Raw genomic sequence first — 27,702 nt, 5'->3', positions numbered from 1 at the left:
ATTAGGTGAAGGAGTAATGCTGCTTGTCAACTTACAAGGAACTTGTAATAAAAAAATAAAATACTATTGTATCTGCTGTATTCTACTACTATATCTGTAGTGTTTGCTCTTGGTGTCTGGACACACATGAAACTATGAAGTGTTTTCTGTAGCAATATGTCGTAACTATGTATTCTGTCAATGGTCAAAGCCAACTTTGTATTTCTCATTTCACATACAAGAGGAATGTTTCTATAGGAGAATGTATGCTGCTCTGAGTGTCCACAGCTGCAGGTAGTAACTCGATGACCTGGCCTTAATTTTTGTTACAATGATACAGTTCTCCACATTAATGGAGTTCACCCTGCAATCCATATTCCATCAAACATTTTGAATGGAGATGTTGTAATATAACAATTCTATAGCTTTAAGATATGTATTCTGGTCTTCTCGAATGTAACCTCATATGTCAATATTCCAAAGAAACTGTCATATGTGTTTTGTTTTAAAGAAACACTATCTTCCTTGATCCAGAATGATGACATGGAACATCAGCAGCAGTGAGTTTTATTACAATCTCATAAAGGTATATTTGGCTCAGAAAGAAAGAAAATGTCAATGAACAGTATGTACCGTACAGAGTACAATGTTAAAAATAACGTTTTATTGAGGAAGTATCAATGTTACATATTGTGTCTTTAAAATTATGGCAACTGTTGGTTTATTGTCTGTCCTTACCTATGAAAATGTTGTCCACCTCTACAAATAACACCAACATTTCTTAATTTTACCAACATGTGGCTTAATACTGAAAAAAAAAAAAAAGGATTAGGCTTTCAGTGTCACAGACGAGGACCTAAACTAAATCTCTGCTCAACGTATAAATTAGACAATAAATTAAAGCCAGTGAAAGTCTTCAGATAGCTTTGTACAAATACAAGGAGAGACATAAACTAGTCTGTGTTAAAACAACAAAATTGAAATATCAAACCTAGAGAATCACAGTAATGGCAAGCTACCAGGAGGTGCCAGGATGATTCCAAACACATAGAAAAGTCCCATGAGGAGGTTGAGCTTGGCCGTCTTCTGGGGGATCTTGGCGTAGTATCGGCTGCGGAACTGCCTCTCCAAGGGGAAGGCCATTGGCAGCGTGAGCAGAGGCAGCGCCATGCTGATGGTGTAACGGGTGGCGAGGATGCAGAAAAGCACATAGGGGACGAAGAGCAGGAGGTTGTAGAGGACATAGGAGAGCGTAGGACCTATGAGGATGGCCAGGGTGACGATGCCTGCCTGCTTGTCAGAGTCCATGTCTCTGGTGTTGTTGCTATGGAGGATGGCTTCTGTGTTGAGCGCCAGCGGGACGGCGTACACTAGCGGCAGCACTGAAAGGTATCCGACCTGTACTGCGTGGGCAAACATGACTGCCAGAGGGCCGAAGGTGATGAGGATTACCACGTCCCCAAGTGCCACGTACTTGAGGCCGATGCCTGGGGAAAAGAGCAAACAGAGGCGATATTTGACTAGTTCATTAGTGGTCGTCCACACCTTATCATCAAATACCAAAGAGGGGTAGAAGGGTCGCATCTGTTTTTACAAATTATTGATTAGCATCTGACGTCATCGGATGATGATGATAAAATGATGTCATCAGGGTTATTTACTCAGACTTGCAAAAGCTCCTCCAGGGCTACAATAGACAACTATACAAGTGTTTTCATAGGGTGAGTATTACTTCCCATGAGAACTAAACCAACATTTGTTTCACTTCTTGGATGAAATCTAGTAAACTGTCATGTGAATCACGAAGTGAGCATTAAAACAAGAAGCACAGTTCTGTATTTTGTTAAATAAATGTTGACGCTGATGGAAGGTGTGCACTATACACCTCTGAGCTAAGTGTATTGACATTTCAAATCAAAGGGTCAAAACTAGACCATCTTTTGTATACATTGCATTTTTGTACCCACACATTTTGTGTACGTCACACATGCAAGAAAAATATGAACTTTTTGAGCATCAAACTCAAGTTGGTGTTTTTCAAAGAGCAACATTTTTCTGGCAAAAGGAGCCATTAACATGCAATATTGCAGAGTGTATTTTAAATAAAATATGTATGCCTCTCCATGTGTGAGTGAATGTGTGTGTGCTTTTGGTGACTGAGGTGGCTTATCAACTGAGGCAGCAATCCAAGAGATACAAGTTTTGATTTACTCACCTCCAGTGTATAAAAATGAGCTGGATAGTCCCCCAAAGTAAATAAGAGCTAGATGTTCCAGTCTGAGTGTGGACAGGAAGTAGAGCAGGGTGGCACACAGACACCCCAAAGAATATAACAACGCTCCAAACATGACAACATCCTGCGGTGCCAGAATTTCATCCACTAGAGTCCTATCGTCACTCTTCTTGTGGTCAATCCCTTTGGAGAAGTCATAGTAGGTGTTCACAAGGTTGCCTGCCCCGTGGACTACGAGGACGGCCACCGCACACACCATCAGGATGACCAAGTCCACAGAGCCATCAAGTTTGTAGGCCAGGGCGCTGCCGAGGGCCACTGGCGTGAGCGAGGCACTGAAACTCCACGGTCTCAGCGCCAGCACGTATGCGGCACACTTAAGCCTGACATGTGAGGCGACGCGGGCCATCTTCGACTTGTGGTTTGTGGCTCCTGGAGGGTGATTGGTCATGTTATTCATGCCAGTCTGCCATTGTAGGTCACTGTGACCATTAGATCCAGCCAGAGATAATGTCTCTGCCCTGCTTTGTATCGGCTCTTTGGCCATTTCTGTGCAAGGTGTCTACAGAAGCAGTGATGTTCCCAGATGCCAGAGTTTGATGTTCCTGCAGGAATAAAAACAAATTACAGCAGCTAGGTTAGGAACTAGAATTAAGACATATGATCACATCATACCTGTTTTATCATTTTCACATTGGCCCCCAGTTTATTTTTGGGATGGATTTTAAGATTGTATTGATAACTTTTAAGCCTTTTCTAGGCTGAAAACTAGTGGGACAGCCCCAATCAGAAATTCCCTAAGGAAACAAAGCCGTCTGAGAGGGTGTGTTCTTTTCAGTCTTTTCTAAAAACAAAATATTTTCAGACGAAATGTTCCTTATTTACTTGGGATGCCCGGCTATTATTGGTCTCTCTTATTATTTTATTATTCCTTCTGAATTTTAACCATTTGTTTCCCTGTGGTACAGCACTTGGTACTTTGAGCTGAAAAGTCCTCCCTATAAATAAAGTTATCATTGTTATTATTTAATCAGAAGAAACACGAGATGGTTGACAGTGCATTGGAAACACAAAGTATGCCACACAAACTCTTACTGCACATAGTCTGACCATTTAAGAGAGGACGTTTGTTTTTGGCCACTGACCAATTCACTCAAACACAAAGTGCACACAGTTTAATAGTTACATGTCCAATTGCTGCAGCAGAAGTGGTAATCAGGTGGTCCCCAGCAGACCCAGGGGTTACAGAGAGCGAGACCGTTTCTAACAGTAAAAGTCATGTGGGTGGTTTCTGAGCTGAACTGACATTGGCTCGTTGGTGATCTTATTATAACACACGTGGGATTAAACTATTACACATCTCCCGCTCTCACACAGAGGGAAATACAAGGTGGAGGCACCAGATAAGGACACCGATCCGCGGGAGGTGCAAACAACCCCTGGCTAGCTGTTGAGATTATGGGATTAGAGCTAACACGCTAGCCGCAGAGCTAATGTTCTGTGTGCGGGGACAGCAGCTACTTACCAGCTATGTCCTCCGTGTCCGACACCACCCGGGCTCCTCTCTGCTTGCAAACATGTTTCTGTGGCCCGCAGAGTCCGCTCCGTGTCTCAGCGTACGTGTCAACTTGGAGGATACTTGACTGGCTGGCCACTGCTGTACATGACGGGCGCCATTTCCTCCGCTGCAAGTGCACCGTCGCACACAGGTTCGAAGGAAACGCATCATCGCTCGCACAAGGTTCCGGCTTGTGTTTTACTCCGGTAAATAAAAAGTACTAAACAAGAAAACATTAAATCTCAGAGAAGAGTAATTTTTCATACCACATTGGACTTTATAGACCACAGAACCATAAAATGAAGGCAAAATTAAATACACCACAGGACACGGAATATAAAGAAGTGGGCGAACTGGTCAGTTGTAACACTTGCTACAAATACAAAAAAGTAATGCACATCATCAACATGCAATTGGTAAATCCAGTCAAGTACAGGAACACAAAGCAACAAAAAAAAGAGATGGAAAAACAAATAAAAAACAATATATAAATAGAAATGAGGTAAATTAGAGTACCCCAAGATTCCTCACATTTGCATTGACGTTATTTGGTTTCAGTTTCCCAATGTGCATGACTGAGACACATTCATGCAGCCACTTACCAAAGCACGGTGGAGTTGATGGCTTACAGACTGAATATAATATTTCTTGCTATTATTTTGTAATTAAACATTGGAGTGGAGAGAAATAACATGTGGGGTTCCTCAAGGCTCCACACGTGGAACCTCTTTTTCTTTTTATTGAATCAAGTATTTACTTATTACTTACACTCCACAAATACTTTTATTATTTTAGTTATTGTTATTCTACGTACAACTCTATTTTATTTATATTCAAATGCATTCATGTATTGTCTTATGTTAATTTTACAATTTGTTATGATGCCTTTTAGATATTATGTAAAGTATTAAGAATTGCCTGGTTGTTGAAATTTGCTATACAAATAAACTTACCTCATCTTGCCTTACAATAGGAGTTTAATCTAACAAAAATCCCGCTGTAGTAAATCCAATATAAGGAGTCAAGTAAAATAATGACAAGGGCCCTGTGAAATCAGCTTATAATTAAATCTAGTTTTCCACATTGTTCATAGTCCAACGTAGGGTTGAGGGTGGCAGGGTCAGTGGACAGATGATGTATGTTGTTGTGGACAATGGTGGAATACAGCTATGTAATTTAAAAGATGATCTGGACCTTCCAAGAAGAGCTGCATAGCATCATGGGAACAGAGAGGACTGGTTGGGATTAGGACACAGTTCTGGATACAACCTAATTTCCTTTGCCAGTAATTAAACAAGCTATTGACCAGAATTGAGAATAAATGTATTTGGCCAAAGCTGAACCATAACACAACCACGTGGCTACCAAAAGTGAATCTGTTGAGAGTGTCTGAGGCAGAATTGCTTCGCTTGAAAACATGCCGTTTGATGCCAGAAGTTTAGAAGTTTTATTAAACCATGCAACAGTTCTTCTGGGATGCTTTAAATTAACATGAAACCACCCATTTTGAAAATGTAGCTAGAGCTAATGATCTATTTTTACAGCAAACATTTTGACTCCATAGTCATAGTAGGAAAGGACTTGTGTTACTGAGAACGTTTTCTATGACTTGTTCTGATGCATCATGACAGCATGACTACTTCACACTACTGCATTCTTAATAATCAGAATTAATCTGTGCAGGCAATATTTTAATACATCTATATGCAACTTCACCACTAGATGTCACTAAATTCTACACATTGAACCTTTAATTCCACCTGCACCTTGAATAATGTTAAGCAGCATGCTGGGATAATTTTCACTTCAAATTCTGTTTTGATGCCCTAGTGAAGAATGTTGTACTTTCACCACCAGACAATCTCTAAATTCAAGTCGTTATTATCAATTGCTGATTCTCAAACTTGTATCTGCTTTTGTATCATCTCGCCTTGATTGCTGTAATGCACTTTACTCCGGTTTCAGCCAGAGCTCCCTATATCTTCAATTAATACAAAACACTGCTGCCCAGCTTTTCACTGAGACAAAAAGACATGACCACATTACATATGTGCTTTCTTCTCCACACTGGCTCCCTGTTAAATTTCATAATGATTTTAAATTACAACTGCTCCCTTTTAAGGCCTTAAATGTCCTTGCACCACGATACCTTTCAGACCTTTCAGACCTATTGACCTGCCTTCTTGACCACTAAGATCCACAGATTGAATTCATTTTTTCGTCCTTGTAAAGCAGTCTGTAACATTGTTAACAAAAGTGCCACATAAATAAAAGTTTATTATCAAAGTTAATTAATGAAATGGTAAATGGAAACACTTGTCTTTGCATGCATCAATTGCAGAAAAAGACTGCACCTAAAATACCAAATTTGTGCAAAAGACAAGATGCTTTCAGTATGAAATGTTTACTGTTTGTACTTTGTACAATCCATCACCCAACCATGGGCCCCAGTGTCACTTCTGCATATGGCATAACTCCAAACTATAATTCAGCTTTTCCATTCCAGAGAGCGTCATGTGTATACTCACCTGCAATGTTCCTGTCACCCTGTCCTCACTGAACAAAATAAACACTAACAAATCACAGAGGGAGGCTATGCAACTCGAGCGCTTTGACATTTTACAAAACTCTAAACAATAAATTGTTTGGAAAAACGCTGAAGCTGAATTTCCATTTAGTTGAAGACCTGGAATGTAAAAAGTGGATTTTGTTTGGAGCCCTGGGTTGTTTGGAGTTTGGGGAGATGGTTCACACCCTGACCATTCTCCCTCCATCCAAAGGCCTCTTTGTCTGTGTTCTTCCCTCCTGCAGAAAATGTGTGTGCATGCCATATACTGAAGTACCTTTCCCTTTCCCGCAGCAGCGCTATTACATAAACCTCTGAAAGCCATGTTCAAAATGAACCATCTGATTCCGCTTTAGCTCTTCTCCAGCGGTTGCAGCAAGTGGTTTTTGATCGACAGAGCGCGTTTGGTTTTCATTAGATCGTCTCGACGCTGACCCCCTGCCCCCTCTGGAGTAATGTGAAACCAGCCCTCTGGCAGACGCGCTGTGCGGCCGGAAAGGAGCCGAGCGGAGCTGCTGCAGACTGCGCTGCCTCCACCACCCGGTCCGCAGGCTGCGCCGCTGCCGCAGAGCCCCGCACATTGGTCCGCGCAGCGACACACTGCCGAAACGTGCGATGGCAGAGAAGTAGTGTTCCTACATGCTGAACCTGTGCAGTCTTCGCTGAGGAGATCTTTTTTTTTTTTATTGTTATTACTTTTCCTGGAGGTGTGATATCGCAGCCATGGGGAGCTGTCAGACTCCCAGAAGTTTACGCAGAGGCGGCCGGGGCTTCGCTCCTGTGCTGGCCGCGGCGCTGCTCACTCTTCTGTCCGCAGGGATGCAACAAACCACAGCGTTTCCCTCCCGGAGGTTCGAGGTATGACCACTCCATCACATGCATGTCACCGCAGCTCCAACACCACAATGTGCGCTTTCTTATCATCAAGTTGTGTAGGTGAGCTGCCGTTTTCTTGATCATCTCAGGAAAGTTCAACACCAAACTCCATTCAAAATGTTATGACTTATGATTTATTATTTCTTTTCTGCAAAACGACACACCAGGAATGCTTCTGGTTGAAATGCTTTTGAATAACCAAAGGCCACTTTCAAATTCGGCATAGACAGTATTGTTATCTCATGAGGCAACCCTTATCTAAAAGGGTAAATGATTTGTAAATGTACGAGTTAATTACGTTTTTTTAATTACTAGTTTATACTCAGTATGATTATAATAGCAATATAATATAAACTTGTAATTGAAAACTATGTATAAAGTTAATAACTTCCTGTCCACTATCCCTCACTAAGACACCAATAGTATACTATATAATTTAAGTTGTATGTAAGAAAAAGGTAGTGGATCCTTTATACCCCAAATTCTCCCAAGTATGCACGGATTAATAACCTGCTTCATCATATGCAAGTGTGATCTTCAGTATAGAGATAAACAGGTTTCAGGATATTCACAGGTAAAACGAGAATAATAAATTTACTCACATTATTTTCTTTTGCTGTTATTGAGTAAACGTCTTTAGCTTTTAAAGACTTTTAATAAGAACCCACTTACTATGCAACTTACATCACTTCTCTGGTTTCCTTAAACGTATTATCAGATTCAATCACTTACACTTGAGCAAACGCATTACATTCAATTAATGTTGGTTCTCTTTTAGAAGTTGGATGAATCATATAATTAGGTTAGGAATGGAATGGATCCCGGTGCACTGATATCTTCAGTGAATTGGATAAGCGCGTTAACTCCACACGACTTCAATCACTGCCACCCACCACTCTCTCACATTATATGTCAATCAAGCCAGGCTGCTTGTGAGGATTATATAACTGACTTAGATAAGCTTGTGGCAGGCTGGTGAATAAAGAGGTCAAAATGCAGCCAAAGAGCATTTTAATGAGTTCTCTTGTATCTGTACTGAAACTAATGCACTGATATATAGGAATCCTCAGGGTCAGCACTTACTGGCTTTAAAGTTTGGTTTAACACCCCTGTTTCTGCCTTCATGGCTTATTCATCTGTATTTGTGCCACAGTGTGAGATGAGACTTGCAGGCAAAGACACAGGAAGAACTGAGCTGGCTTTACTGCAGTAAACACCTCATGAATCACTGCACACAAAACAGTGGCAGCTGAGGTCAGGAAAGCAACCTCTGTCTAAAATAATGACCTGTACGTACAATGCAATATAGAAGCATTATGTCAGCAAGAGAGGCAAGAGACGTCATCCAGTGCAGCAGCAGTGTCGGAGCGTCTGCCAGACGGCCGGCCCCTGCTTCTCTATTTTGGTAAGGAAATGAAGGAAGTACGGCATCTACTTGTCTTGACTGGGCAAAGCAGGATCAGGAACCATACCAGGATATGGTGTAGAATACAAAGTGGTTGGGGTGGCTTTGATATTTTCTCTACGTCTACAGGATCTTTTCCCCCCATGCAGTAGGAAAATGCTGGGGCGTGGGTTTTAAAGGCTCTGCTTCTTCTCCTGTTTATCAGATTTATCTTACGACGCCTAGGCTCTGAACCACTGCCTTAAAAGTACCACTGCATTGCTTTTCATCCCAGTGTATTAGTCAGACTGAAAAGTGCACCAATACACCTGAGCAAAAGCTCTGTACACTGGGGGGGGATTTTTTTTTTCATCACGGAAAACATTGTGGGACATGACCCTCACAAATCCACTGTCCAAATGGGTTTGGGGAGGACGTTTTAGATGCTGTTGTGAAGTCTGACACATACTTTTCTGAAGCATGGCCAACTCTTGGATGTGTCCTGAATTCTAAAAAGGACATTTCCAACACTGTTAAGACAATTCAGCAAGTGTAGTTTGAAGCATATTGAGGCTTTTACTCTTACTGAACCCTGTGTGTCATTGGCAGGCTCTGTATAGACATGTATTCTCATCAGTCTCAAGTACATGATGTTAGGGTTGAAGTAGGAAAAGTGCTCATTTCAGAGAAATCTAGATTCAGGGTATGTGGACGGTTGCATGTAGCAGTTTTTCACTTTTGATGGATTTGTCTTTGAATTCACCACTGAGGACAGACGGTCTTCCTGCACGAGCACACAATGGGCTCCTTGGTTTGAATCACGGCTCGACTTCAAGTGTTGGAAAGTGGATTTACTACTTAAACCCATCTCCATAAAGAGTTATAGATTTTATCAACTGGTGCAAGCACTATTATGGAGTTCTGCAGCCAAGACAAACCACAACTATACTTCAGTCACAGAATATTTATGAAAGCCTTTCAAAGCTATGAAAATAGTGCAGAATCCAGGTGTGATTATTTTGAGTCACTGTCGCCCATCCCCAAAGGGTCATCCGGTACAACCTATCCGTGAAAAGGATCGTATTTAATGTTTGGAAAGTACTTTTACTGCTGATCACTTCCCTTTTCCAAGAGATGGAATGCCCTTGCATGAAAATAACTTTCACAAGCAAAATGCTGAAATTATAGCAGTTGAGCACAGTTTTAGCTGTCAAGATAACAAATGTAGTCTAATGCCTGCAGCTACAAAAGTCAAACTTTTTCCAAGACATGTAATAAGCAAAGAATTTAACGTATCTCATTGGATTCCTTGCAAAAGCCTAACCGAGGAGTGAGACTGCATCCTCTTTCAATTAGAGCACAGAACCAGTTTCAGATGTCACAGATGTTCAGTTCCTAAACTTCACTTTACGGTGCGAGCTGATTAATTAAAGGTTTTTCTTTGTCCAAGGAAGAAGCTTACACCACTGCCTTGCTCATCGGGATCCGCAAAGAGGCCCGGTCACAAGTGCTTCACCTCTCCAGGAACAAGCGCTACACCCTCACGCCGGAGCAGCTCAAATGGGACAAGTTTAAGCTGACATACAAGTATTGGTTTGAAACTCTTTCTGTAGTCAGCAAAGCAGGAAAGTGCAGCTTTAGGGAGAGGGGAACAAAAGGTAGACAAATACTTCTGGGAAAAAACAAACAAACAAAAAGTTCCACTGAAGGTTGTCCGACCACCACAAGTTCATAGTGCATCTTCTGACAGAACCCTACTTGCATTTGAAAGAGGGGGAATTATAAAGCCCAACCTTTGGATGGTGCACTAGCTGTTTGGAGAAGTTCCAGTGACATTTAATTCTTTCTGGAGCTGTAAAAAGAGGATCTTACAAACCTAAAAGTCCTTTAGAAGAGTTTAGACTGAGCTAGAGAGTTTTGATCATGATGTCCTGCAATCTTAATGGAAGATTCAACTGACAGGTCAGCAGATAAAAAGTAAATCGATCCTGAATTAGTCGTCTTCATCTCTTCCATATTACAAACAAATCCATATTAGTCTAACTCTAGCTGATACATCAGTGAGTATGAAGTCACACAAATGGAGCTGTACGTGCTTGTGGGATTTCTGGTCTGTCTGAACAGTAGCCGTTGAGTTTTGGCAGATTGCTCTGCTGTAGAGGGATGTGTGTCGAGACCAGTATTAACTACCCAATGCTGTTGTGTCTGAGCAGGTTGCTCTCCTTCCCAACAAACCTGATAAATGCCAGCGACACGCGCCGAGGGATCGCAAGGGCTTTTGGCATGTGGAGTGACGTCTCGCCGTTCAGCTTCAGAGAGGTGCCAGCTGACCAAGAAGCAGACATTAAGATTGGTGGGTACTCCGCATGTGGCTGTATCAGCCCGCAACAGATGTTCCTTGGCTTCGAGTTCCAGACTTCTGCTTTGTCGTTACTGTTTTTCTGTCTGCGCTGTCGTCGCTGAAATGCCTTGGCCTCAAAATTCATTAAATCACGCCACCGCAACTATATTACCAAGCTTATATTTAGCATGATTCATTATTCTAAATGAAAAAAAATAAAAGCTTAACAACTTCTATGCATGTCAACCCATGGTGAAGACGTCTAAATTAAGTTAATCTGTCCCGTTGGGTGCTAACGCTGTAGTCCTGCATAAATTCTCAGCGACAGTGAAAGGAATGGTCGTCATAAACCTCTGTCTTTAGTAATTCATCATCCCCCTGCTGTAGTCCACACACGGCAGAAGTAATGGAGTGAGGGTTTCCCTCCACGGCTCTGAGGTATGCGTCTGTCTCTGTTTTGGCAGGCTTCTACCCCGTCAACCACACAGACTGTCTGCAGTCCTATTTGCACCATTGTTTCGACGGCATCACGGGAGAATTGGCTCACGCATTCTTCCCGCCAACAGGCGAGATCCACTTTGACGACCATGAATACTGGATTCTTGGAAACATGCGCTTCAGCTGGAAGAAAGGTATGTGTCTTTATCATGTTTGTCGAAACCGCTGATATTTAATCCAGAAGGTGATGGAGGCAGCAGACCCTGAACTGGACAACTCGTGGGGGGGATGGGTCAACATAAAGAGAAAATAATCACATATCTCTGTTGCAGGAGTCTGGCTCACAGATCTTGTCCACGTGGCAAGTCATGAAATTGGACATGCCCTGGGACTCATGCACTCCTTGGACCCGAAAGCGATAATGCACCTGAATGCAACTCTGACAGGGCGCAAGCTAATCACACAGGATGAGGTGTGGGGTGTGCACCGTCTCTACGGTATGTTCATATATCCGATGTTTCTTACAGAAGACAAATGAGGAAGTTCTTTGTAGACAATTGTAAATAACTCTTAGGCCGTAGTCAGTCATCCAAGACAAAGATCTAGAGGTAGTCAGTCAAAGGCAAACTTATTGGGTCTCTTAATATATTAAGCAATTCCTCCAAAAGGTGAATAACTAAAACCTCATAATACCAAGTGATAGGACTGATGGGCCGACCTGACAGCGACTGCTTGTTTTATCCAGAGGAGTCTGGTATCGATGCAGCACCAGGGAAGCTTCATCCCATTCGGACTAAAAGAACCAGTGCCCAGTGTGACAACGTCTACAACAGTTCAACAGAGCAAATCAATAGAAGAACGTTGGTGCTGTCACGAAGGACCCTTTACACCATCTTCACCTGAGTTTGTCATAAAAGATTTCAAGCTAGGATAAGTCAGAGTCCATCATGTATTCAGCAAAGTCTGGTCCCAACATTGAAAGAATTCATCTAGATCCTCTTATGACGAACTAGTGGTACAAAACCAGCGATCCATCTTTGGTCACAACCGACCAGAATGTAGACCACAGTCTTTGACGACTGACACTTAAAGCCAACGTGGCATTAATGAATACTATATAAACTACTCATGAGTCATGATTTGTGTATTAATAGTGAGTCATTTTCATTGGAATAAAAAGCAGAACAGGGATCCAGATTCTTTAGCTGCTTACTGAGAGCTGCTGTCTGATCCTCCTCCTCCTCAGTCAATCTCCTCCTCTCTTCCAGGATGTTTGGACCGGTTATTTATCTGTCCAGCCTGGGCTCGGAAAGGCTATTGCGACAGCAAGCGCAAGCTGATGCAGAAGCACTGCCCCTCCAGCTGTGATTTCTGTTACGGTAAGACACAGCAGCAGCAAAAACCAGCAGCGGTCCAAGGGGAAAAAAAGAGAAAGTTTTCTCTCAATTGAGCAGCACAAGGAGCTGCTGTGAACCGTTTGCCAATGGAGCAACGGGAGCCAACAGGTCCAGCCATGCAGAGATGTGATGGGGGCTTTCAAGAATTTCATTTGAAAGGAAATTGCTCTTACTACTGAAGGAGTGTGCGTTTAGTTCTGGAGAATAGCAGCATCCCAGAACACAAACAGAGCAGAGAGGGTACCTGTTGTTTCCTGTGTCTCTATGAGTACTGATAACACATCTGCAATTTAACAGCCTAAGCCTCTTCAGGCTTATTTGTGGTGTTCTGGTGCTGAGCCCTCTGCTGCACAACAGGAAGTGGCTCCTTTAAACTGTCACAGCTCGCGGATTGTTGTGGCCGTCTGAGATTTTTGTCAGCAACAAGGGACAGTGTGGAGAGAGGCAAGAGGATACGATTCCTGGCTCGCAGTAATCTGTTCCTCATTGTTGATTGGGAGATGTTGTACGGCTGTGGAAAATTCCTGAGTCAGTCCAAACCCGCTGGAATTTCAGACTGTGGCTTGAGGGTTAGAGACACACAAGGTCAATTTGGATTTTTGTGGCATTAACGAGAGCGACTGTTTTTAAGCAGAATTTGACTTGATCAGAAAGCAGACTGTTGTGTTTGTCAGGGACCAGATGGGAGAGATTATGACAATAAGGCAGTCACGGCACCAGCAGGTCAGGGGTTGTGAAAAGTAAACGTGATAAGGTTTGCATCGAAATTTTGACCGTAATCGATTTCAGTGGTGTTTTTCAGCGTGACAATTCCAGATTATGAGATGCACTGAGATATATTGTAAAATATCTCTCTTAGCTCTTTTACTTCAGCACAGTAGTCTTAGATGATCAATGCATGGACAGGAAAATTGTTAGATCAATAAAGTTATGAATTTTTTTGTATTTTTTGAGGATTTCCTCTCAATCTTCTTCCAGAATTCCCGTTCCCCACAGTGGCTCCCACACCGACTCCACCAAGGACCAAACACAAGTTAGTTGTTGAAGGCAAGAAGCTGACTTTTCGTTGTGGGAAGAAAATAGCATCAAAGAAAGGCAAAGTATAGTGAGTATTCCTCTGGGATCTTCGCCTACTTGCAGCAATGCTACAGTACAATTTCTCTTTGCACTGTCTGATACTGTCTCAAACCCTCCTTCCAGCTGGTACAAAGACGGGGAGCTGCTGGAATTCTCTCACCCAAACTACATCTCGCTGACAGACGACCACATCACCATAGTGGCCAACGCCATCAACGAAGGCACATACACCTGCATTGTGAAGAAAAAAGACAAAGTCCTCACTAACTACTCCTGGAGGGTACGCGTGCGCTTCTGAAAGCCGCGCCCACGTTGAACAGGACACATTCACATACGTGGTCACCAGGAGACCTCATTCTCTAGGGCACATAGTTCTTTTTATTTTTTAAGAAAATGTTTTCCTGAATCTACCACACACAAACACAACTGTCTTGTCATTGTGTAAATGTGTTTTCATATGTTCAAATAATAAATGATCCGTGACCTGTAGTCTTTTTGTGAAAATACTACCTGACAGTGAAAAGCCAGTGATGACAGACCTTTTATTTGGGGATGAATAATACTTGCGGCCCTCGTCAGCTGTTTGGGACGATGTCCGCTCTGCCTTCATCGAGCCTGGACCTCTTCAAAGATCTTCCTGCTAAGACAGTCATGGCGTGCAAAGTCACCCAGGGGTTCAAGGGTCTCCCTTAAGAAAAGGGGGCTAATTTGCTGGATAGAGCTTAATTTAAATCAAGATCAGATTCTAGAAATAGGTTCTAAGAAAAAACAAACTATAAAAGTGCCCATGTCCCTAATGTGTTTCTTTTCAGCTTTACAGAAGCCCTTTGCGTCGATGCATGCCATTTGAGTAATTTACACACTAACCAAACTAAGCTAATAAAGCCAGAATAAGCAATGTTGTCTACAGCCTTTAGAACAATTTGGACCTTCGACCGCATATGGAACACCTCAGACGTCTAGCTTACTTTACTAGCCTCACAGTGAAGCCAGCAGTCTGTCTCCAGAGGCCCAGCAGTCAGCTCCACTAGCAGCTCTCCTTCCGAGCTTATTCAACACATCAGGTGTAATAATCTGCAGAAGGGCTCCGCTGGGGTCTGGGGATAGATAAAACTGATTAATGAACATTTCCATTCAGTGCTGGCTCTAGAAGTCCAAAGACCAGGGTATTGTTGCGCGTGTATTCCAGCGAAGGCAGCGAGCAGTCTTGCAGGCAATGAAACTGTGCTGTTTATTTTTCTTCGGCTCGAAATCAAAGAATTTATTGGTTTAATACTGAAGCTGCAGAGCCATTTAAAAACAAAGGCAGAGCAAATTCTGGGCCTCTTTTCCCCTGAAAGAACAAAGTACTGAGACAAAGTGTGCAGTGCAAAGAATGACATCACTTTTGGACAGCGACTATTAAATTGGGTTCAAGGCTTCTTTCTTTTTTTTTAAAGCTCGACTTCCCTGGATTTTTTTTCCTCCCGTGGCAGTGTGCGGTTGTGTTTACATAGCTTGTAGAGAGTTTATAAATACGGGGAAAATGGCAGACCAAACAAAGTTTCAAGCTTTATTTCTAACAAAAACATCGTCCCGCTGTCATCAAGTGAGCTGACAGGCCCAAGTAAATTTTTAACATTATGCTGGAGGGAAAACACAGCCAATTCTGCATCATTATACAGTAGCTCAGGCAGCCAGGAAATGCCAACCATTTATAAAATCAGCTCCTCTCTCATGAAGTATAAAAGGGAAAATAAAAATAAAAGTCAAACATGAGAGCTGAAGTTCTGACAGATTTACCGTTGTCTTCTGTTTATGAGCTAAAATGACCATTTGTGAAATGGTAAAATGGCTTGAAAATACAGAGAAGTGGCTTAAAAGTGGAGGGGAAAATTCTATATTTTTCGAGCCACCAGTCTTGCTGTGAGACAGTCCTGACTCTTTGGTGAGAGTTGTAATGGATCAGACATTAATCCAAAAAGTCCCAGAACTCTTTGCTCCCCCTCTTCCTCAGTTCGACAGCCAGGTGTCGTGCAATCCTGGGCTCAGAATTTGAGGCTGAATCCTGGACCGACTGCCGACACTCCCTGGTTGCTGGTTGTCAGGTGAAAGCCTGTGTCTTTTAGGTCATCGTCACCCTGAAGACAAAGTGGAAACAAAGTTAACTTTCATCATAGTCTCATTTCTCACGTGTGTTGTTCAACTGATAAATACAATACTGATTAACTTTGGAAAACCGGAATAGACCCTATTTAGACATTTTGATTGTATTCCATTGTATGCACGAACATGTTTATCATTAATATTGTTATTATTCTTCCTTGGTTTTGAGTGTTGATGGTCTCTTACACAAGCTGTTCCACTCTGATGAGAATAAAACTGAGGTTAAACATGAGAAACTTTGGCAAATTTATTGATAAGACAAAAAATATCACCTGTAACTTCCACTGAAAAAAATATCAGCATCATCAGCCTTTATAAAAATAAACTTCAGGGTGGGTAGGACCACTGCTGAAAACATTAAGATCTAAAGTGTGCTCATCATGGAAAACACAAGGAGGAAATACGCGGACACAAAGCAGAAGCCTGTAGGTCTGTAATCTATTTAACACAGGCGGCGTTCGGAAAGCCTGGTAGCTGTATGTAATGGAGAAAGTGGAGCCTAATGTCCTTACCAGTTGAGCATAGCCCAGGCCTCCCTCGGGTGGACGGGGACTGGTGCCTCTCTTCACCCTCTGCTGCTCGCTCTTGGCCGGCCAGGTGGGGAACATGGACGGTTCAATGGGCAGTGGCGTCTCTCTGAAGTACTCGTGCTTCAGTGCCTCATCGGACACAATCCTCTTACTGGGGCAGTAAGTAAGAAATCTGGAAAACAGTCGGTGATCAGGTTCCTTTTGAGATTCTAATACACTGAAGAAACATTTCAGTAAAGAATCACATGCCACCAGGAAGCTCAGACTGTCTGCACATTGTAGGTGGGCTCAAGCGCGGAGGTGATGTCTATCCGGGCCAGGGGGCACATGGGGCCGATGCTGGCATTTGAAGGGGATAATCTACCACTTGTGTCTGACTTATTGTTTGTTTTGAAATTCCAAGAATGTCTGCTTCTTCCTGCACCTGTGGGTTTGATCCTCCCCAGAGCTCTGCTGATTTTTATCTGAAGCATACAGACTTGTTTATACCTAGAAAAAGGCGATGAATCACTTAGTAGAAGGGAAAACCAGTAATATTCCGCATCTTTAGGCTCAGGATTAAAATCTAAATCTCTTTTCTATCAAATCTTATTAGAGTTTGAAGAAGATCAGAAGGGCTCAGGCAGGATACTCAATGCCTTGACCTTCAAACACTTTGCTACACAGAGGGGTGTGATATTCCAAACAGCTCTGTGATGTCTACCTGCCAACCTAACCCTCCAAGCGTCTTTTACACAGTTGTCTGAGGTTTTTCAAAGAGTAATTTTACGTGTTGACCTCCTGCAGTGTGAATGTGTCCCTGAGTAAATGCTTCATGAGTCTTCTGACAGCTGGAAAGCTTCAGCAGCGTTGGCCATGTGCCAAACTTCCACTGAACCATGATCCCTCTGGCAGCACAGTGGACATGTTGTTACCGTCCTCTGCAGCTGTGAGGAGAAGCCAGTGGTATGGTTTTGTCATTTACAGGTGCAGGCAGAAAAGGCTCTGTGGGTGGGTTAAGATCTGAGAGAGGCAAATGTGGAGAAACGCGCCTCTGCTCTTTGGAGCTGTTAAACTATTCTGATCTCTGGAATGTGCAAGATAGAATTATAAAGCTGTTATTCTCTATGTTTAAAAATGATTTTCCCCATTAAATGTGAGCTTTCTAAAACATTTTCCTGTAGCGTGGAGCATCACCATGGTGAGTGTGTATGTGTGTGCGTGTTGGAGAAACAGAACAGGAGGATGGAAAGGGACTGCTGCTATGGTATGCTGATGAATTACCAGTCCACTACCATTGTCATGTTTGAAGTCAACTTGCCAGAAATGCACTGACTGAATAAGAAGCTCTGGAAAGACAGAGAATGCGACAGAGTAGCACCGCGGTGTAGGCATGATGCTGATTGTTACGGATATTAGTGTTTGATATTTGCTTTTCACTGACCTGTGATATTAGATTCTAATGGACTGAAAATACTGCCATAAAATATTTTTTATATAATGCATACATGGATATTTTTTTTTCATTATTGATCCTTGATAGACCAGACTCTTAACGCATTAAGAACCCTAAACTCCTTGGAATTCTTTTTTAAAACCAACAGTCTATAAACTTGCAAAGACCCCACTCCCTTTCTTCCTCTACCTCAAACCAGTCTCCTAAGCTGCTTTCAGACATGCACTGAAACTCTGGAGATTCTCTGCACTTTCTCCAGAGGAGGTGCATGTGTGAACGCAAATGTCAGAGTGAGAGCCTCCTGGTGTTAGGTCCTGGCTCTGCCTGCTGCACCTGACTGTTCCACCTCTCAACTTTATAATGCAGAGGATTTGTTGCTGTTGTGATCGCGTCTGTGCAGAGAACCTCCCGCTGTGTTGTGTGTGAGAAAGGCAAACTGCAGGTAAAGTCCAGACCCAATTCTCCAGACTTTACCCACAAATCATGTCTAAAAACGGTTTTATCTAAAACGCGACTTTAAAAACTTTTTGCAGGCTAGGAGCGCTAACAAACAAACTACATTACTCATCATGCATTTTGCCTTTCCTACGAGTATTTCAACAAATCAAGATGCATTTCATTAGTCACATTTCTTAAAAACGATGACATTATGATGAGACAAACGTTTCATCCGGCTCGTAAGGGACAAGCACGCAAACGTCACAACCGTCTTAAAGGTATATACACACACATGTCGCATCCGGCCTTAATTAGTTAAAAATCCAAATCTGTCAGTAGTTGGGGTCAGTTGGGTCAACACCGGCAGCAACTGGCACACAGCTGGAATACCATGCTGAGCCTCATTGTGGTGCAGTAAAGAGGCAGTGTTGTGTGGAATAAGACAGTCTTTAAGAACCTACTTGTTCATGAGGTCAAAGCCCTGGTCTGAGAGCAGTGCTCCAAATCGCTTTCGCAGGTTGTTGTAGGGATACTCTGTGAAAGTCATCTTCTTCACAGCGGGCAGCTCGTTGTAGCCGGGCCAGATCTTCTCACTCGGTGACCCCAAATCCTACAGGCAACATAGACGAGCCAGCAGACAAACTATGAGTGCGAGGACACATGCATTTGAGATATTTCCATTTTGGCTGAGTAGTTCATCAACCACAGACATGTGGTAATCTACCAGTCCCAAGTACATTTCAATACGTTAATTCATCACTGGTGACGACTGTAGGATGACATAGTCGCAGTGACATCAGTCCACACACAGGGCTGTCACGCCTAATGCAGATCACCTACTGAAAATTATTCAGCTAACTGATGAGCTTCTGGGTTAAATAACTTCATCAGCTGCACTGACATTTACCAACAGCTCTACCCTGTGGTGCATTGCAGAACTGCAGGTTGGTATGCAGACATAGGACACACAAAAGTTCAACAGGCAGTTAACAGAAGAGCTGCATATACTTTATGGTGAGGATATATTTCATTTTATGACGGAAAATGACGGCATTTACCTTAAAAATCTTGTTAATTTGGTCAATTTCAGATTTTCCAGGGAACAGAGGCTTCTGGGTCAGGAGCTCGCCAAATATGCAGCCCACTGACCACATGTCCACAGCTGTGGAGTACTCCTGCGGAGAGAAGAACAAACACAGTGGCAGTCCACAGAAACATAAAATCGTCAGTCTTCCTGGCAGATTTCTATGTTTGAGATCGTCTTGCATGTAAAACTGAATGTGCCCTGACAGGCTGCTGGACATCTGTCACCTGGGTTTGTAAATGATACACTATAAAACTCAAATGGTGTTTCTCTGTATTTGGCATCTTTAAATCAAATGCTTAATGTCTCTAGCTTAAACCAATGCATAGGTATTTCATCTGCTCCTGTGATGTGGGGAGGTAGTGTGAACTTGAATTCTCACCTTGGCTCCGAGCAGCAAATCTGGCGACCGGTACCACAGGGTCACCACTACAGGCGTGTACGGCTTCAGGGGGGAACCGTACTCCCGCGCCAAACCAAAGTCGCCAATCTACAGGAGAAGACAGATGGAGGGAAAAAATTACTTTTAAGACAATTTGTGTTGAGTAGAAGATCAAGGCCTCTGCTTTATTGATGTTCCTCTAGAGGGGAGTATTTTGTTAAAGGGAGACTTCACCAAAAAATGTACTCATTATCTACTCACCACTATGCCGATGGAGGGGTGGGTGAAGTGTTTGAGTCCACAAAACACATTAGGATTCTCAGAGGCTAAAAGCATGGAGTAAATTACCTCGTTTCGGGTCGAATATGAATGTCGGGGCTTGCAGACCCTTGGATGACACCACATGAGCAGTATGGAGGCATGTTGTGTTTTTTCTGTCGTTTTATTACGTCTGAAGTGTAGGTCACCATTGAATTCAATTGTATTGGATTCTGCTGTAACAAAGTTTACTTCTGAGACTCCAGAAGTGTTTTGTGGACTCAAACACTTCACCCACCCCTCCATCGGCATAGTAGTGAGTAGATGAGTGAATTTCTTATTTTTCGGTGGACCTTTGAGCCCTTGAGCTTTCATAGAAAATGAAATGACAGCACCACACAGGATACATCTTTAATTTGAAAAGATGTATGATGGATTGTGATTTTTATTTGCTACTGTCATCTACCATTAAATTCACACTAATAAATGTCTGTCTGAACCTAGTTTATTTACACATGGACCCAGCCTGTTGGACATTTTGTCAGAAGTTCATGCTCTAATTGACTTTTAGTAATCATAGGCTGTTTGTGCAACTGGACTGTGCCGCGACTAGCTTGGAGGAAAGTTGTGCATCATCGACAGACGAAGTAAATGAAACCCTTTTTTTGAGTTTGTGTATTGGTACATCTATATATATTATAATTCCCTTGCTGGACGCGGGGAAGTTTCCTAACTACCCCAGTGCTTGTAAAACAATTCTATCTATATCTCTATTTAATACTGTAGGATTAAATACTCCAACTGCAAATTTCATTTTCAGACTTACATACTGCCCTTTCACAGCAATATATAAACTAAAATATGTGTTTGTGTAGGAAAGTCCACTTCGTTTTATGATCATGAACCTAAAATCATGTTGATGCTTTAAGTTTTACATTGACTGCTGAAGCCAAGAATGAAAAAAAGTTAGGACTACAATAACAGATATTGGAAACACCAAAACTCCACATCAAACTTTAAGACCGTTTAGGTCGTCCTCCTGAAGTGGAAAAGGAAAACTGTAACATTTGATATCAAGAAGGATTAGCACAGTACTTGTAAGTTACAGAGGGCATCCAAAGCACTAGAACATATTAGTAGAGGTGTTTTATCTGCAACCCTAGACCTACTCAAGGTTTCCTGATGAACTTATTCTACAGTTAGTATACAGTAGGTGTAAAGTACATGTCTCATACATTTTAATTTGTCGTCTATTAATTGCAATAGTGAGGATTAAGAAATGTAACTATATGTCTAAACTCAGGGTAGATGAACTTATTCATGCTTTACACAGTATATTAATCTGTAATGTACTGTATTCCAAGGCAACCCGTGGTCTGCCTGATCTCCCACAATTTCCTACATTTCCCAGAAAGCCATAGGAAATTTGAAATCAGTCTAATCAAACGTGGAGGAGTGGACATATGATTCTATGTTCAGAACCTAATTGTCCCATATATCTGTGAGAAAGACTAAAACCAATGATGTAAACGTGAACTAAAAGAAAATCGGCAGTGAATGTAGAACTACTTCACTTTAAATTACATAATTGCAGAATTATATTTTGCTACAGACCCTTTAGTTTCTCTCTAGGATCTCAGGAAAAGTATCTGTTGACAAGGTAACAACTAACAGAGATCTAATTAAACCATAACAATGGGATCCACAGTCCTAAACATACCTTGAGGATTCCCTTGTGGCTCAGCAGCAGATTGGACGTCTTCAGGTCACGGTGCAGAATCCAGTTGTCATGGAGATGTCGGACTCCTCGAAGTAGCTGAATCATCAGAGTCTTTACTTCACCTAAAAAAAGGGTCATGATTTAAAATAACTTTTTTGAGATGCAAGAGAGACCTTCACTGCTAAAGGTCACATCTACATCTGCAAGAGAGAACATACTGTATTTCTATCAGATGGACCACAGCTCAATCACGTCTAAAATCACCTGGTAGGAAGGGTTGCTTCATGGTTTCCATCAGACTCTTCAGGTCATGTTCTACATAGTTCATCACGATGTAGATCTTGTCCATATTGCTTCCAACAACTATTTCCTGGTGTAGGGAAAGAGTAGATACGATTATTTTCTGGAACAGCATCAATAAAAGCATTGGTGCCTATATAAGAATTTTCTAAGTCTTCTCACCCTCACGGTGACGATGTTTGGGTGTTGAGCTTTCAGAATGGTATTGATTTCTCTTAAAGAGGTTATGGGGAAGCCCTCCTTCTCCTTCTCCATCTTCAGCCTTTTCAGGGCCACAATCTCATCTGCAAACATTAGACCGCATTTACTGTCTCTTCAAACAACAAGACTGATAATCGTCAATGCAAATCTATCTGCTCAGTTATTCTCATACCTGTCTTTTTGTCCTTGGCTCTGTACACTACACCATAGGTTCCCTCCTCTATTCGATTCAGACACTGGAACTCCTCAACACTGCGACAACCCTGAAAACAAACAAACCAACAATATAACTGACTGAAGACTTCTACATACACTCACTTGTATTAGGGGATTACATACACATGGGGGATGTAGTTTGTGCTAATTTGGTGCTGACCTGTAAAGCAGGCAGATACTTTGGCAGCTCCTTCTTCAGCTCCACAGGTGAAATTGGGGGAGAGTCTGGGATGTAATTCTCTTCGGGAGTGGGGGAGCGTGAGTGAGTCTGAGACTGAGGAGTGGGGTCACCGTCACCTGCTTCATCCTCATCCTCCTCCTCATCATCATCCTCCATGTCTTCTCCACTTTCCTCTGAGTCGTGGTCGAAACGGGACTCAGGCACTGCAAGGTGAAGGCTTAAGTTAGTTAGTTTTTTTTTCACTTAGTGATATAAAGCTTATAAATATTAATAATATTCTGAAAGCTTAGCATTTTGTGTCTTTAGCCACTAATCACAATTCAAAATGTAAGTGTGACTGTAAAACCTAACAATAACAAACAAAAATGTCACAATATGGATACCTTAGTAATCCTGTACATTTCACGGTTGTAATCCAAAAATATTTTGGGTTTTCTAGTGTAAACCCCAAAATTAAAAGACCCGTCAACATGTCTTCCCCACAGAAGACATTGGGCAAATTACAGAAAGTTGTGGACATCGCCGTTTCAGCCACAGAATCATTTCTCAGCTTCAGACCCACCTGCAGGGATGTGATTTCCATTTTCCCTCTCCTCTTCAAAGTCTTCCTCCGACTGCTCGTCCTCACTCACATCCTCTGTAAAGGAGGAAGCTGCTGTGTTAAACCTGAGATACTGTCAAAGTAACAGAAGTCATAATAGTGGAGCAGTTTAAAAATGTTTTACCTGCACTCTGCTCAGACCTTTCTGAGCCTGTGACTGACTCCCCTTCATCCCCCTCTTCTTCCGCACCCTCACTCTGGCTGCTGGACTCCTCTTCATCTTCGTCATCCTCTTCCTCAGAGCCTGATCCTGACGCTAAACAAGAATGAGATGATTGGACCACAACTTTGTTAAATAATCTGTCATGTCATCATGATATTGGTTCTGGTGGTTATGTATCGACACCTTCTTGTACAGTTAAAAGCTTTGCTGTCAACATTCTAAAGAAGTAGCGATGTCACTACAGATATTGAACATAAATTACTGTGAGATTGCTGTAGAGCGCAAATTGGTCTTTGCATGTGCTGTCATTTGTTTGCTGTAAGTGTAGATTAGATGGTCCATTACCTATGGAGGATTCTGCACTGCTGGTCTTCCTTTCACTGTCACTGATGTCCTGAAGGTCTGCGAGCAGGTCTTTGCCATCCGGCTTCTCATCCTTCAATGCTGCAGAGAAAAGGTAGTGTGAGCTATGCTGAAATGTGATCTCAGAGAATCATACCAAAAAACAACGAAAGGGTACATTTAGAGCTAAGAAATATGAGGAAATAGAGATTTTTTTAACAGACTGAGATATAATGGTAAACTCACTTGCACTCGTCCGTTGTTCACTGTGTTCTGTTCTGTTTTGGGGAAGGCGGGTGGGACTGCGGCTGCGGTGAGTTTGTTTTGTCTTATCATCATAGTCATCAGGGAGCATCCTGTGGTGAGACGGCACTGTGGAAATGAAAGTCTCTATTATTCACTGCTGTAGACACCACCTTAGAGTCCATGTGTTAGGTGTTCAGTAAACTGACAATGAATGCTGTGGATTTTGTGCTTAAATGAACTTTTCCACATTTTGGGAAATATGTTGTCTTATATGTATTCTTGAGTGTGTGCATTAGCTACAGAGTTGGAGTCAGGAAGTGTTTTTAGATAAAGACTGATGACAGCTAGCTTGGCTCTATGCAAAGTGTAAAAAGCCCCTGTTGTCCAGCACGTGTCTGGGTTAGCTCACTGACCTTCTCGTCGACCCCCTCTTTCTTTGCGTCGCTCCTCTGCCCTCCTCTCTCGTTCCTTGAGCTCTCGTTGCTCTTTCTGCTGTTCTCGCAGCTTTCTATCCCGTTCACGCTGGCGCTCCTGCTGCTCCAGGCGGTCCCTGTGGTCCAAAAAAAACCCAGGAGATTCCACTCGAGGTCTGTTCAGATAACCAAAGGTCCAGTTTTGTCATTGTTTGCTGTATTTTTTGTTTGGGTTGATAAAATTTGACACAATTAGTTTATGGTCGTGAAATTGCTCTGATGGCTTCACAGCTATACTCAGTGATTGACATATTGTCCCATCTGAATTTGTGGTTCCTCTCTAGGGTCAACACTCACCTCTCTCTTCGAGAATGAGCTCTGGCCTGTTCCCTTCGTTTCTGTCTCTCCCAGTCTCGCCGGGCTTTGTCCTCCTCCCACAGACGCTTCCTGCGCTCACTCTCTCGCTCTTTTTCTTTGTCTTTCGGTCGGACATGTTTAACTACTGTAGAAGCAAAAATCATGAGTCGAAAAACACCCCCAAAAACAGTTCAAAATGTGTTTCATTCAGCTTCAAAACAATGTGTTTTTATTAAACTATATCTCATACCTCCTTCATCAGAGTGACTACGGTGACGTCTCTTATCTTTTCTCTTTTCCTCCTTTCTGTGGTGAGATTTGTCTTTCCTCGCTATCTGCTGTGGAGGCTTGATAGCTAATGAGTCATCTTCCTCTCCTCTGCAAATAAATGAAATACTGTGAGACTCTGACAAGCCAGTGGTACTGTCTTGTATATCATTTCCAAAGGATGACAAAACATTAAATTATTACGTTTAATTATTACATGTATACTTGCCTACACCATAAAAATACAATTTCCTGACTTTTCATTCAACAACAATAAGTTTACTCAGGTTAAGTTTTCAAAAGATTCCTAGCACCTGTCCTCTGTCGAGTCTTCCCGTGTGTACGGGGAATTACGAATTGTTATTTCCATTCTTTGATCCTGTAGTTCTCCTTCCTCCGGAGTGTCTCGTTTGGATTCCCGATCATCCGCCTGTGGAACAAGGCTCTGTGTGAACTGTGCGAAACAAAAAGAGCAGAAGTTTAGGCTGCAGCTACAGTTAATTATTAAATATATCCTCAGATAATGATTATGGTGCAAAAGCTAAGTTAATTATCCAATATGCTATTTGTAATCATTTATATTAATAACTCATCACATTGACCTGTATCATTAAATTACAATAATTATAAGTCACAGCTATGATAAAAGATCATTTTTAATATTGACTCAACGTGTACGTGTCATATGGATCTTAGATTAACTTTGAAATACTTTACATTTTTCTGGCGCTTGGGGTCTGTTTTCTCTTCTAATTCTCTTCTACGTTTCTTCTCAAGTAGGATTTCGTCAAGAGTTTTAACTTTCCAGGTCTCCTTTTCGTCCCCCATCAGCATCCACTCTGCACCGCCTGGTCCACATCAAAACACACAAACACAACACAGGTGTTCTTTACATGTGGTCTCAGCTCAGTCACATGTGAATAGTAAATAAAGAAATGTGGTTATAACAGATCGAGGACAGAGAAGAAGCATCTACCTGTCAGTCATTGCTATGTTTTTCTTTTCACCTGGTGTACTTGGATCTTTTTTACTAACTAGATCAACTGTTTATATTCCATTTCACTTTTTCTGTTAGTCGTGCATGTTCCAAACACCTTTACGGACAAAAACCACAGTGACATAAGATCATTTAAAACAGATGCACACGCCGCAGACAACCAGTCCCGACGACAGCAAAACGATTTATTAAAACGTCACTTCTACTCACATATTTATGTCTTAATTATATCACAGTTTCACCAATGCATCGTTGCACCGACAACGAACTGGGGCTCGAAGCTCACCGTGTTTACATTACGACGTGATTCTGGCGGTCATTTGTGTTTAGCTGCAGTGCAGCAAAAGACTACAGCGCGTGTTAGCTGACAGGCTAATCAATGAGACACGTAGAGCCTGCTAACGTTATACATCTGTTAATTACGTAATGGTTGAGTTTAAACCAGCACATGAAGCAAAATGGTCGGTAGCTACTTTTAAACCCGCTGTGTGTTGTTAAGTCCAACGTGATGCTAACGTATTAGCTAACGAGCGGCTAAAACTAGCACGGGGTACAGTTGCTAAACAACTCCCGCAGCTAACTAGACGGGTTTAAAAAGAATCATTAGAGTAGCGGTTTGGGGAATGAACTACAGAACATCTATCCGTTTCCGAAAGGCTCATTAAAAGCCCAGATACAGTAAAAGGTGAAGTTATCCACGGCGCATTGAAAACGGTTCAACAAACCTGAAGTATGCGCAGCGGTATTATGGCACACACCGGAAGTGTTTATGCGATGGTAACGTTTGGAAAACGTCCGGTGTGAAACAACGACGTCCTATAATATGATATAATATAATTTTATTACCAAATATGTTATATTGTATAACCAAAATTGTTATTTTACGTTCAAAGGCATTGCTAATTTAAATTGAAGTATTTTGATTTGGCAGGAGACATTTTATCTGCTGTGAACTAATCACTGTCACAGCAACACTCAGGAAAACCCTTGGCTCTGAACACTTCTGATTACTTCTTAACTACCATGTATTCCCAACCCTGTTTCCATGGTGATGTGGGATAATGATGCCGCAGAGTTCCACAGGATATTTTTTCTGTCATTCTTAATACCCTTTATTTTAGTTCATTCATTTTTTGCCACAGGTTTTGTGAAGCCCTTTGTAACCTTGTTTAGATAAGTGCTATACAAAAAGAGTTATTGTTATTTTATTCTTTGTCTATATTATATTATATATAGCAACTCTCAAAATCTCAGTGCAGTGTCTACCTGTCCATGAGGGGGCAGCAGTGTCCAACAATGATGTTGAGCCATAAGCTCCACAGATCCTTCCAGAGTTAGTCAGAGTTACAACTGTGCAGCAAAACCCAAACACACACACAGACCAGTGCTGAGGTCTATGGGTCTCACAGAATGTTCCATGTGAGGCCCTAAGCCCTGGAGGCAGCTTCCTACTCCCCTAACACTGGTGGAAAAGTTAATATGTAAACTGCAACTGTATGCTTGATGCTTATCACAGTAATTATTTTGCCCTGATAGTTAAAATAAAAAGTCAGAAGTCAGTTTATCGCTTCATATTC

At 42.0% G+C, this 27,702-nt stretch overlaps 3 protein-coding genes and 1 long non-coding RNA gene across 8 annotated transcripts; 2 read left to right on the top strand and 2 right to left on the bottom strand.

Moving 5' to 3' along the window:
* Nucleotides 1–530: 530 nt before the first annotated feature.
* ubiad1 (UbiA prenyltransferase domain containing 1) lies at nt 531–3,942 on the bottom strand. The gene is made up of 3 exons (XM_034590234.1): nt 3,738–3,942; nt 2,195–2,817; nt 531–1,466 (listed from the first exon to the last, which is right to left on the bottom strand). The coding sequence occupies exons 2-3, from the start codon at nt 2,757–2,759 to the stop codon at nt 979–981; spliced, it is 1,053 nt and encodes a 350-aa protein (XP_034446125.1). The 5' UTR covers nt 2,760–2,817; nt 3,738–3,942; the 3' UTR covers nt 531–978.
* Nucleotides 3,943–6,640: 2,698 nt separating this feature from the next.
* Nucleotides 6,641–14,618, top strand: mmp23ba (matrix metallopeptidase 23ba). 2 transcript variants are annotated; one of them, XM_034590232.1, is made up of 8 exons: nt 6,641–7,194; nt 10,047–10,183; nt 10,810–10,949; nt 11,402–11,569; nt 11,708–11,872; nt 12,644–12,754; nt 13,751–13,877; nt 13,973–14,618. In XM_034590232.1, the coding sequence occupies exons 1-8, from the start codon at nt 7,060–7,062 to the stop codon at nt 14,145–14,147; spliced, it is 1,158 nt and encodes a 385-aa protein (XP_034446123.1). In that variant the 5' UTR covers nt 6,641–7,059; the 3' UTR covers nt 14,148–14,618. The 2 variants fall into 2 exon arrangements, with proteins under 2 accessions (XP_034446123.1, XP_034446124.1); XM_034590233.1 differs by having other exon boundaries at nt 6,642–7,194; nt 10,051–10,949.
* A 788-nt stretch (nt 14,619–15,406) lies between these two features.
* Nucleotides 15,407–15,828, top strand: LOC117764452. Its single transcript, XR_004614391.1, has 2 exons — nt 15,407–15,632; nt 15,697–15,828. It is a non-coding gene; the product is annotated as an uncharacterized LOC117764452 (long non-coding RNA).
* On the bottom strand, nt 15,696–26,921 carry cdk11b (cyclin-dependent kinase 11B). 4 transcript variants are annotated; one of them, XM_034590227.1, is made up of 20 exons: nt 26,851–26,921; nt 25,846–25,976; nt 25,443–25,582; nt 25,112–25,239; nt 24,862–25,006; nt 24,505–24,680; nt 24,092–24,217; nt 23,849–23,947; nt 23,465–23,596; nt 23,302–23,376; nt 22,719–22,942; nt 22,515–22,605; nt 22,304–22,425; nt 22,106–22,211; nt 21,842–21,963; nt 19,864–19,971; nt 19,456–19,572; nt 18,859–19,007; nt 16,507–16,696; nt 15,696–15,969 (listed from the first exon to the last, which is right to left on the bottom strand). In XM_034590227.1, exons 2-20 carry the CDS (start codon nt 25,960–25,962, stop codon nt 15,877–15,879), a joined length of 2,460 nt encoding a protein of 819 aa, XP_034446118.1. In that variant the 5' UTR covers nt 25,963–25,976; nt 26,851–26,921; the 3' UTR covers nt 15,696–15,876. The 4 variants fall into 4 exon arrangements, with proteins under 4 accessions (XP_034446118.1, XP_034446120.1, XP_034446122.1 ...); XM_034590229.1 differs by having other exon boundaries at nt 24,505–24,641; nt 26,851–26,919; XM_034590231.1 differs by lacking the exon at nt 26,851–26,921 and adding an exon at nt 26,105–26,325 and having other exon boundaries at nt 24,505–24,641.
* Between the last annotated feature and the right edge of the window lie 781 nt (nt 26,922–27,702).

Source organism: Hippoglossus hippoglossus, chromosome 7, assembly GCF_009819705.1.
Source record: "Hippoglossus hippoglossus isolate fHipHip1 chromosome 7, fHipHip1.pri, whole genome shotgun sequence".
Lineage (NCBI taxonomy): Eukaryota > Metazoa > Chordata > Actinopteri > Pleuronectiformes > Pleuronectidae > Hippoglossus > Hippoglossus hippoglossus.
Note: the sequence above shows the minus strand (reverse complement) of the source record. Positions and strands in the feature narration are given on the sequence as shown.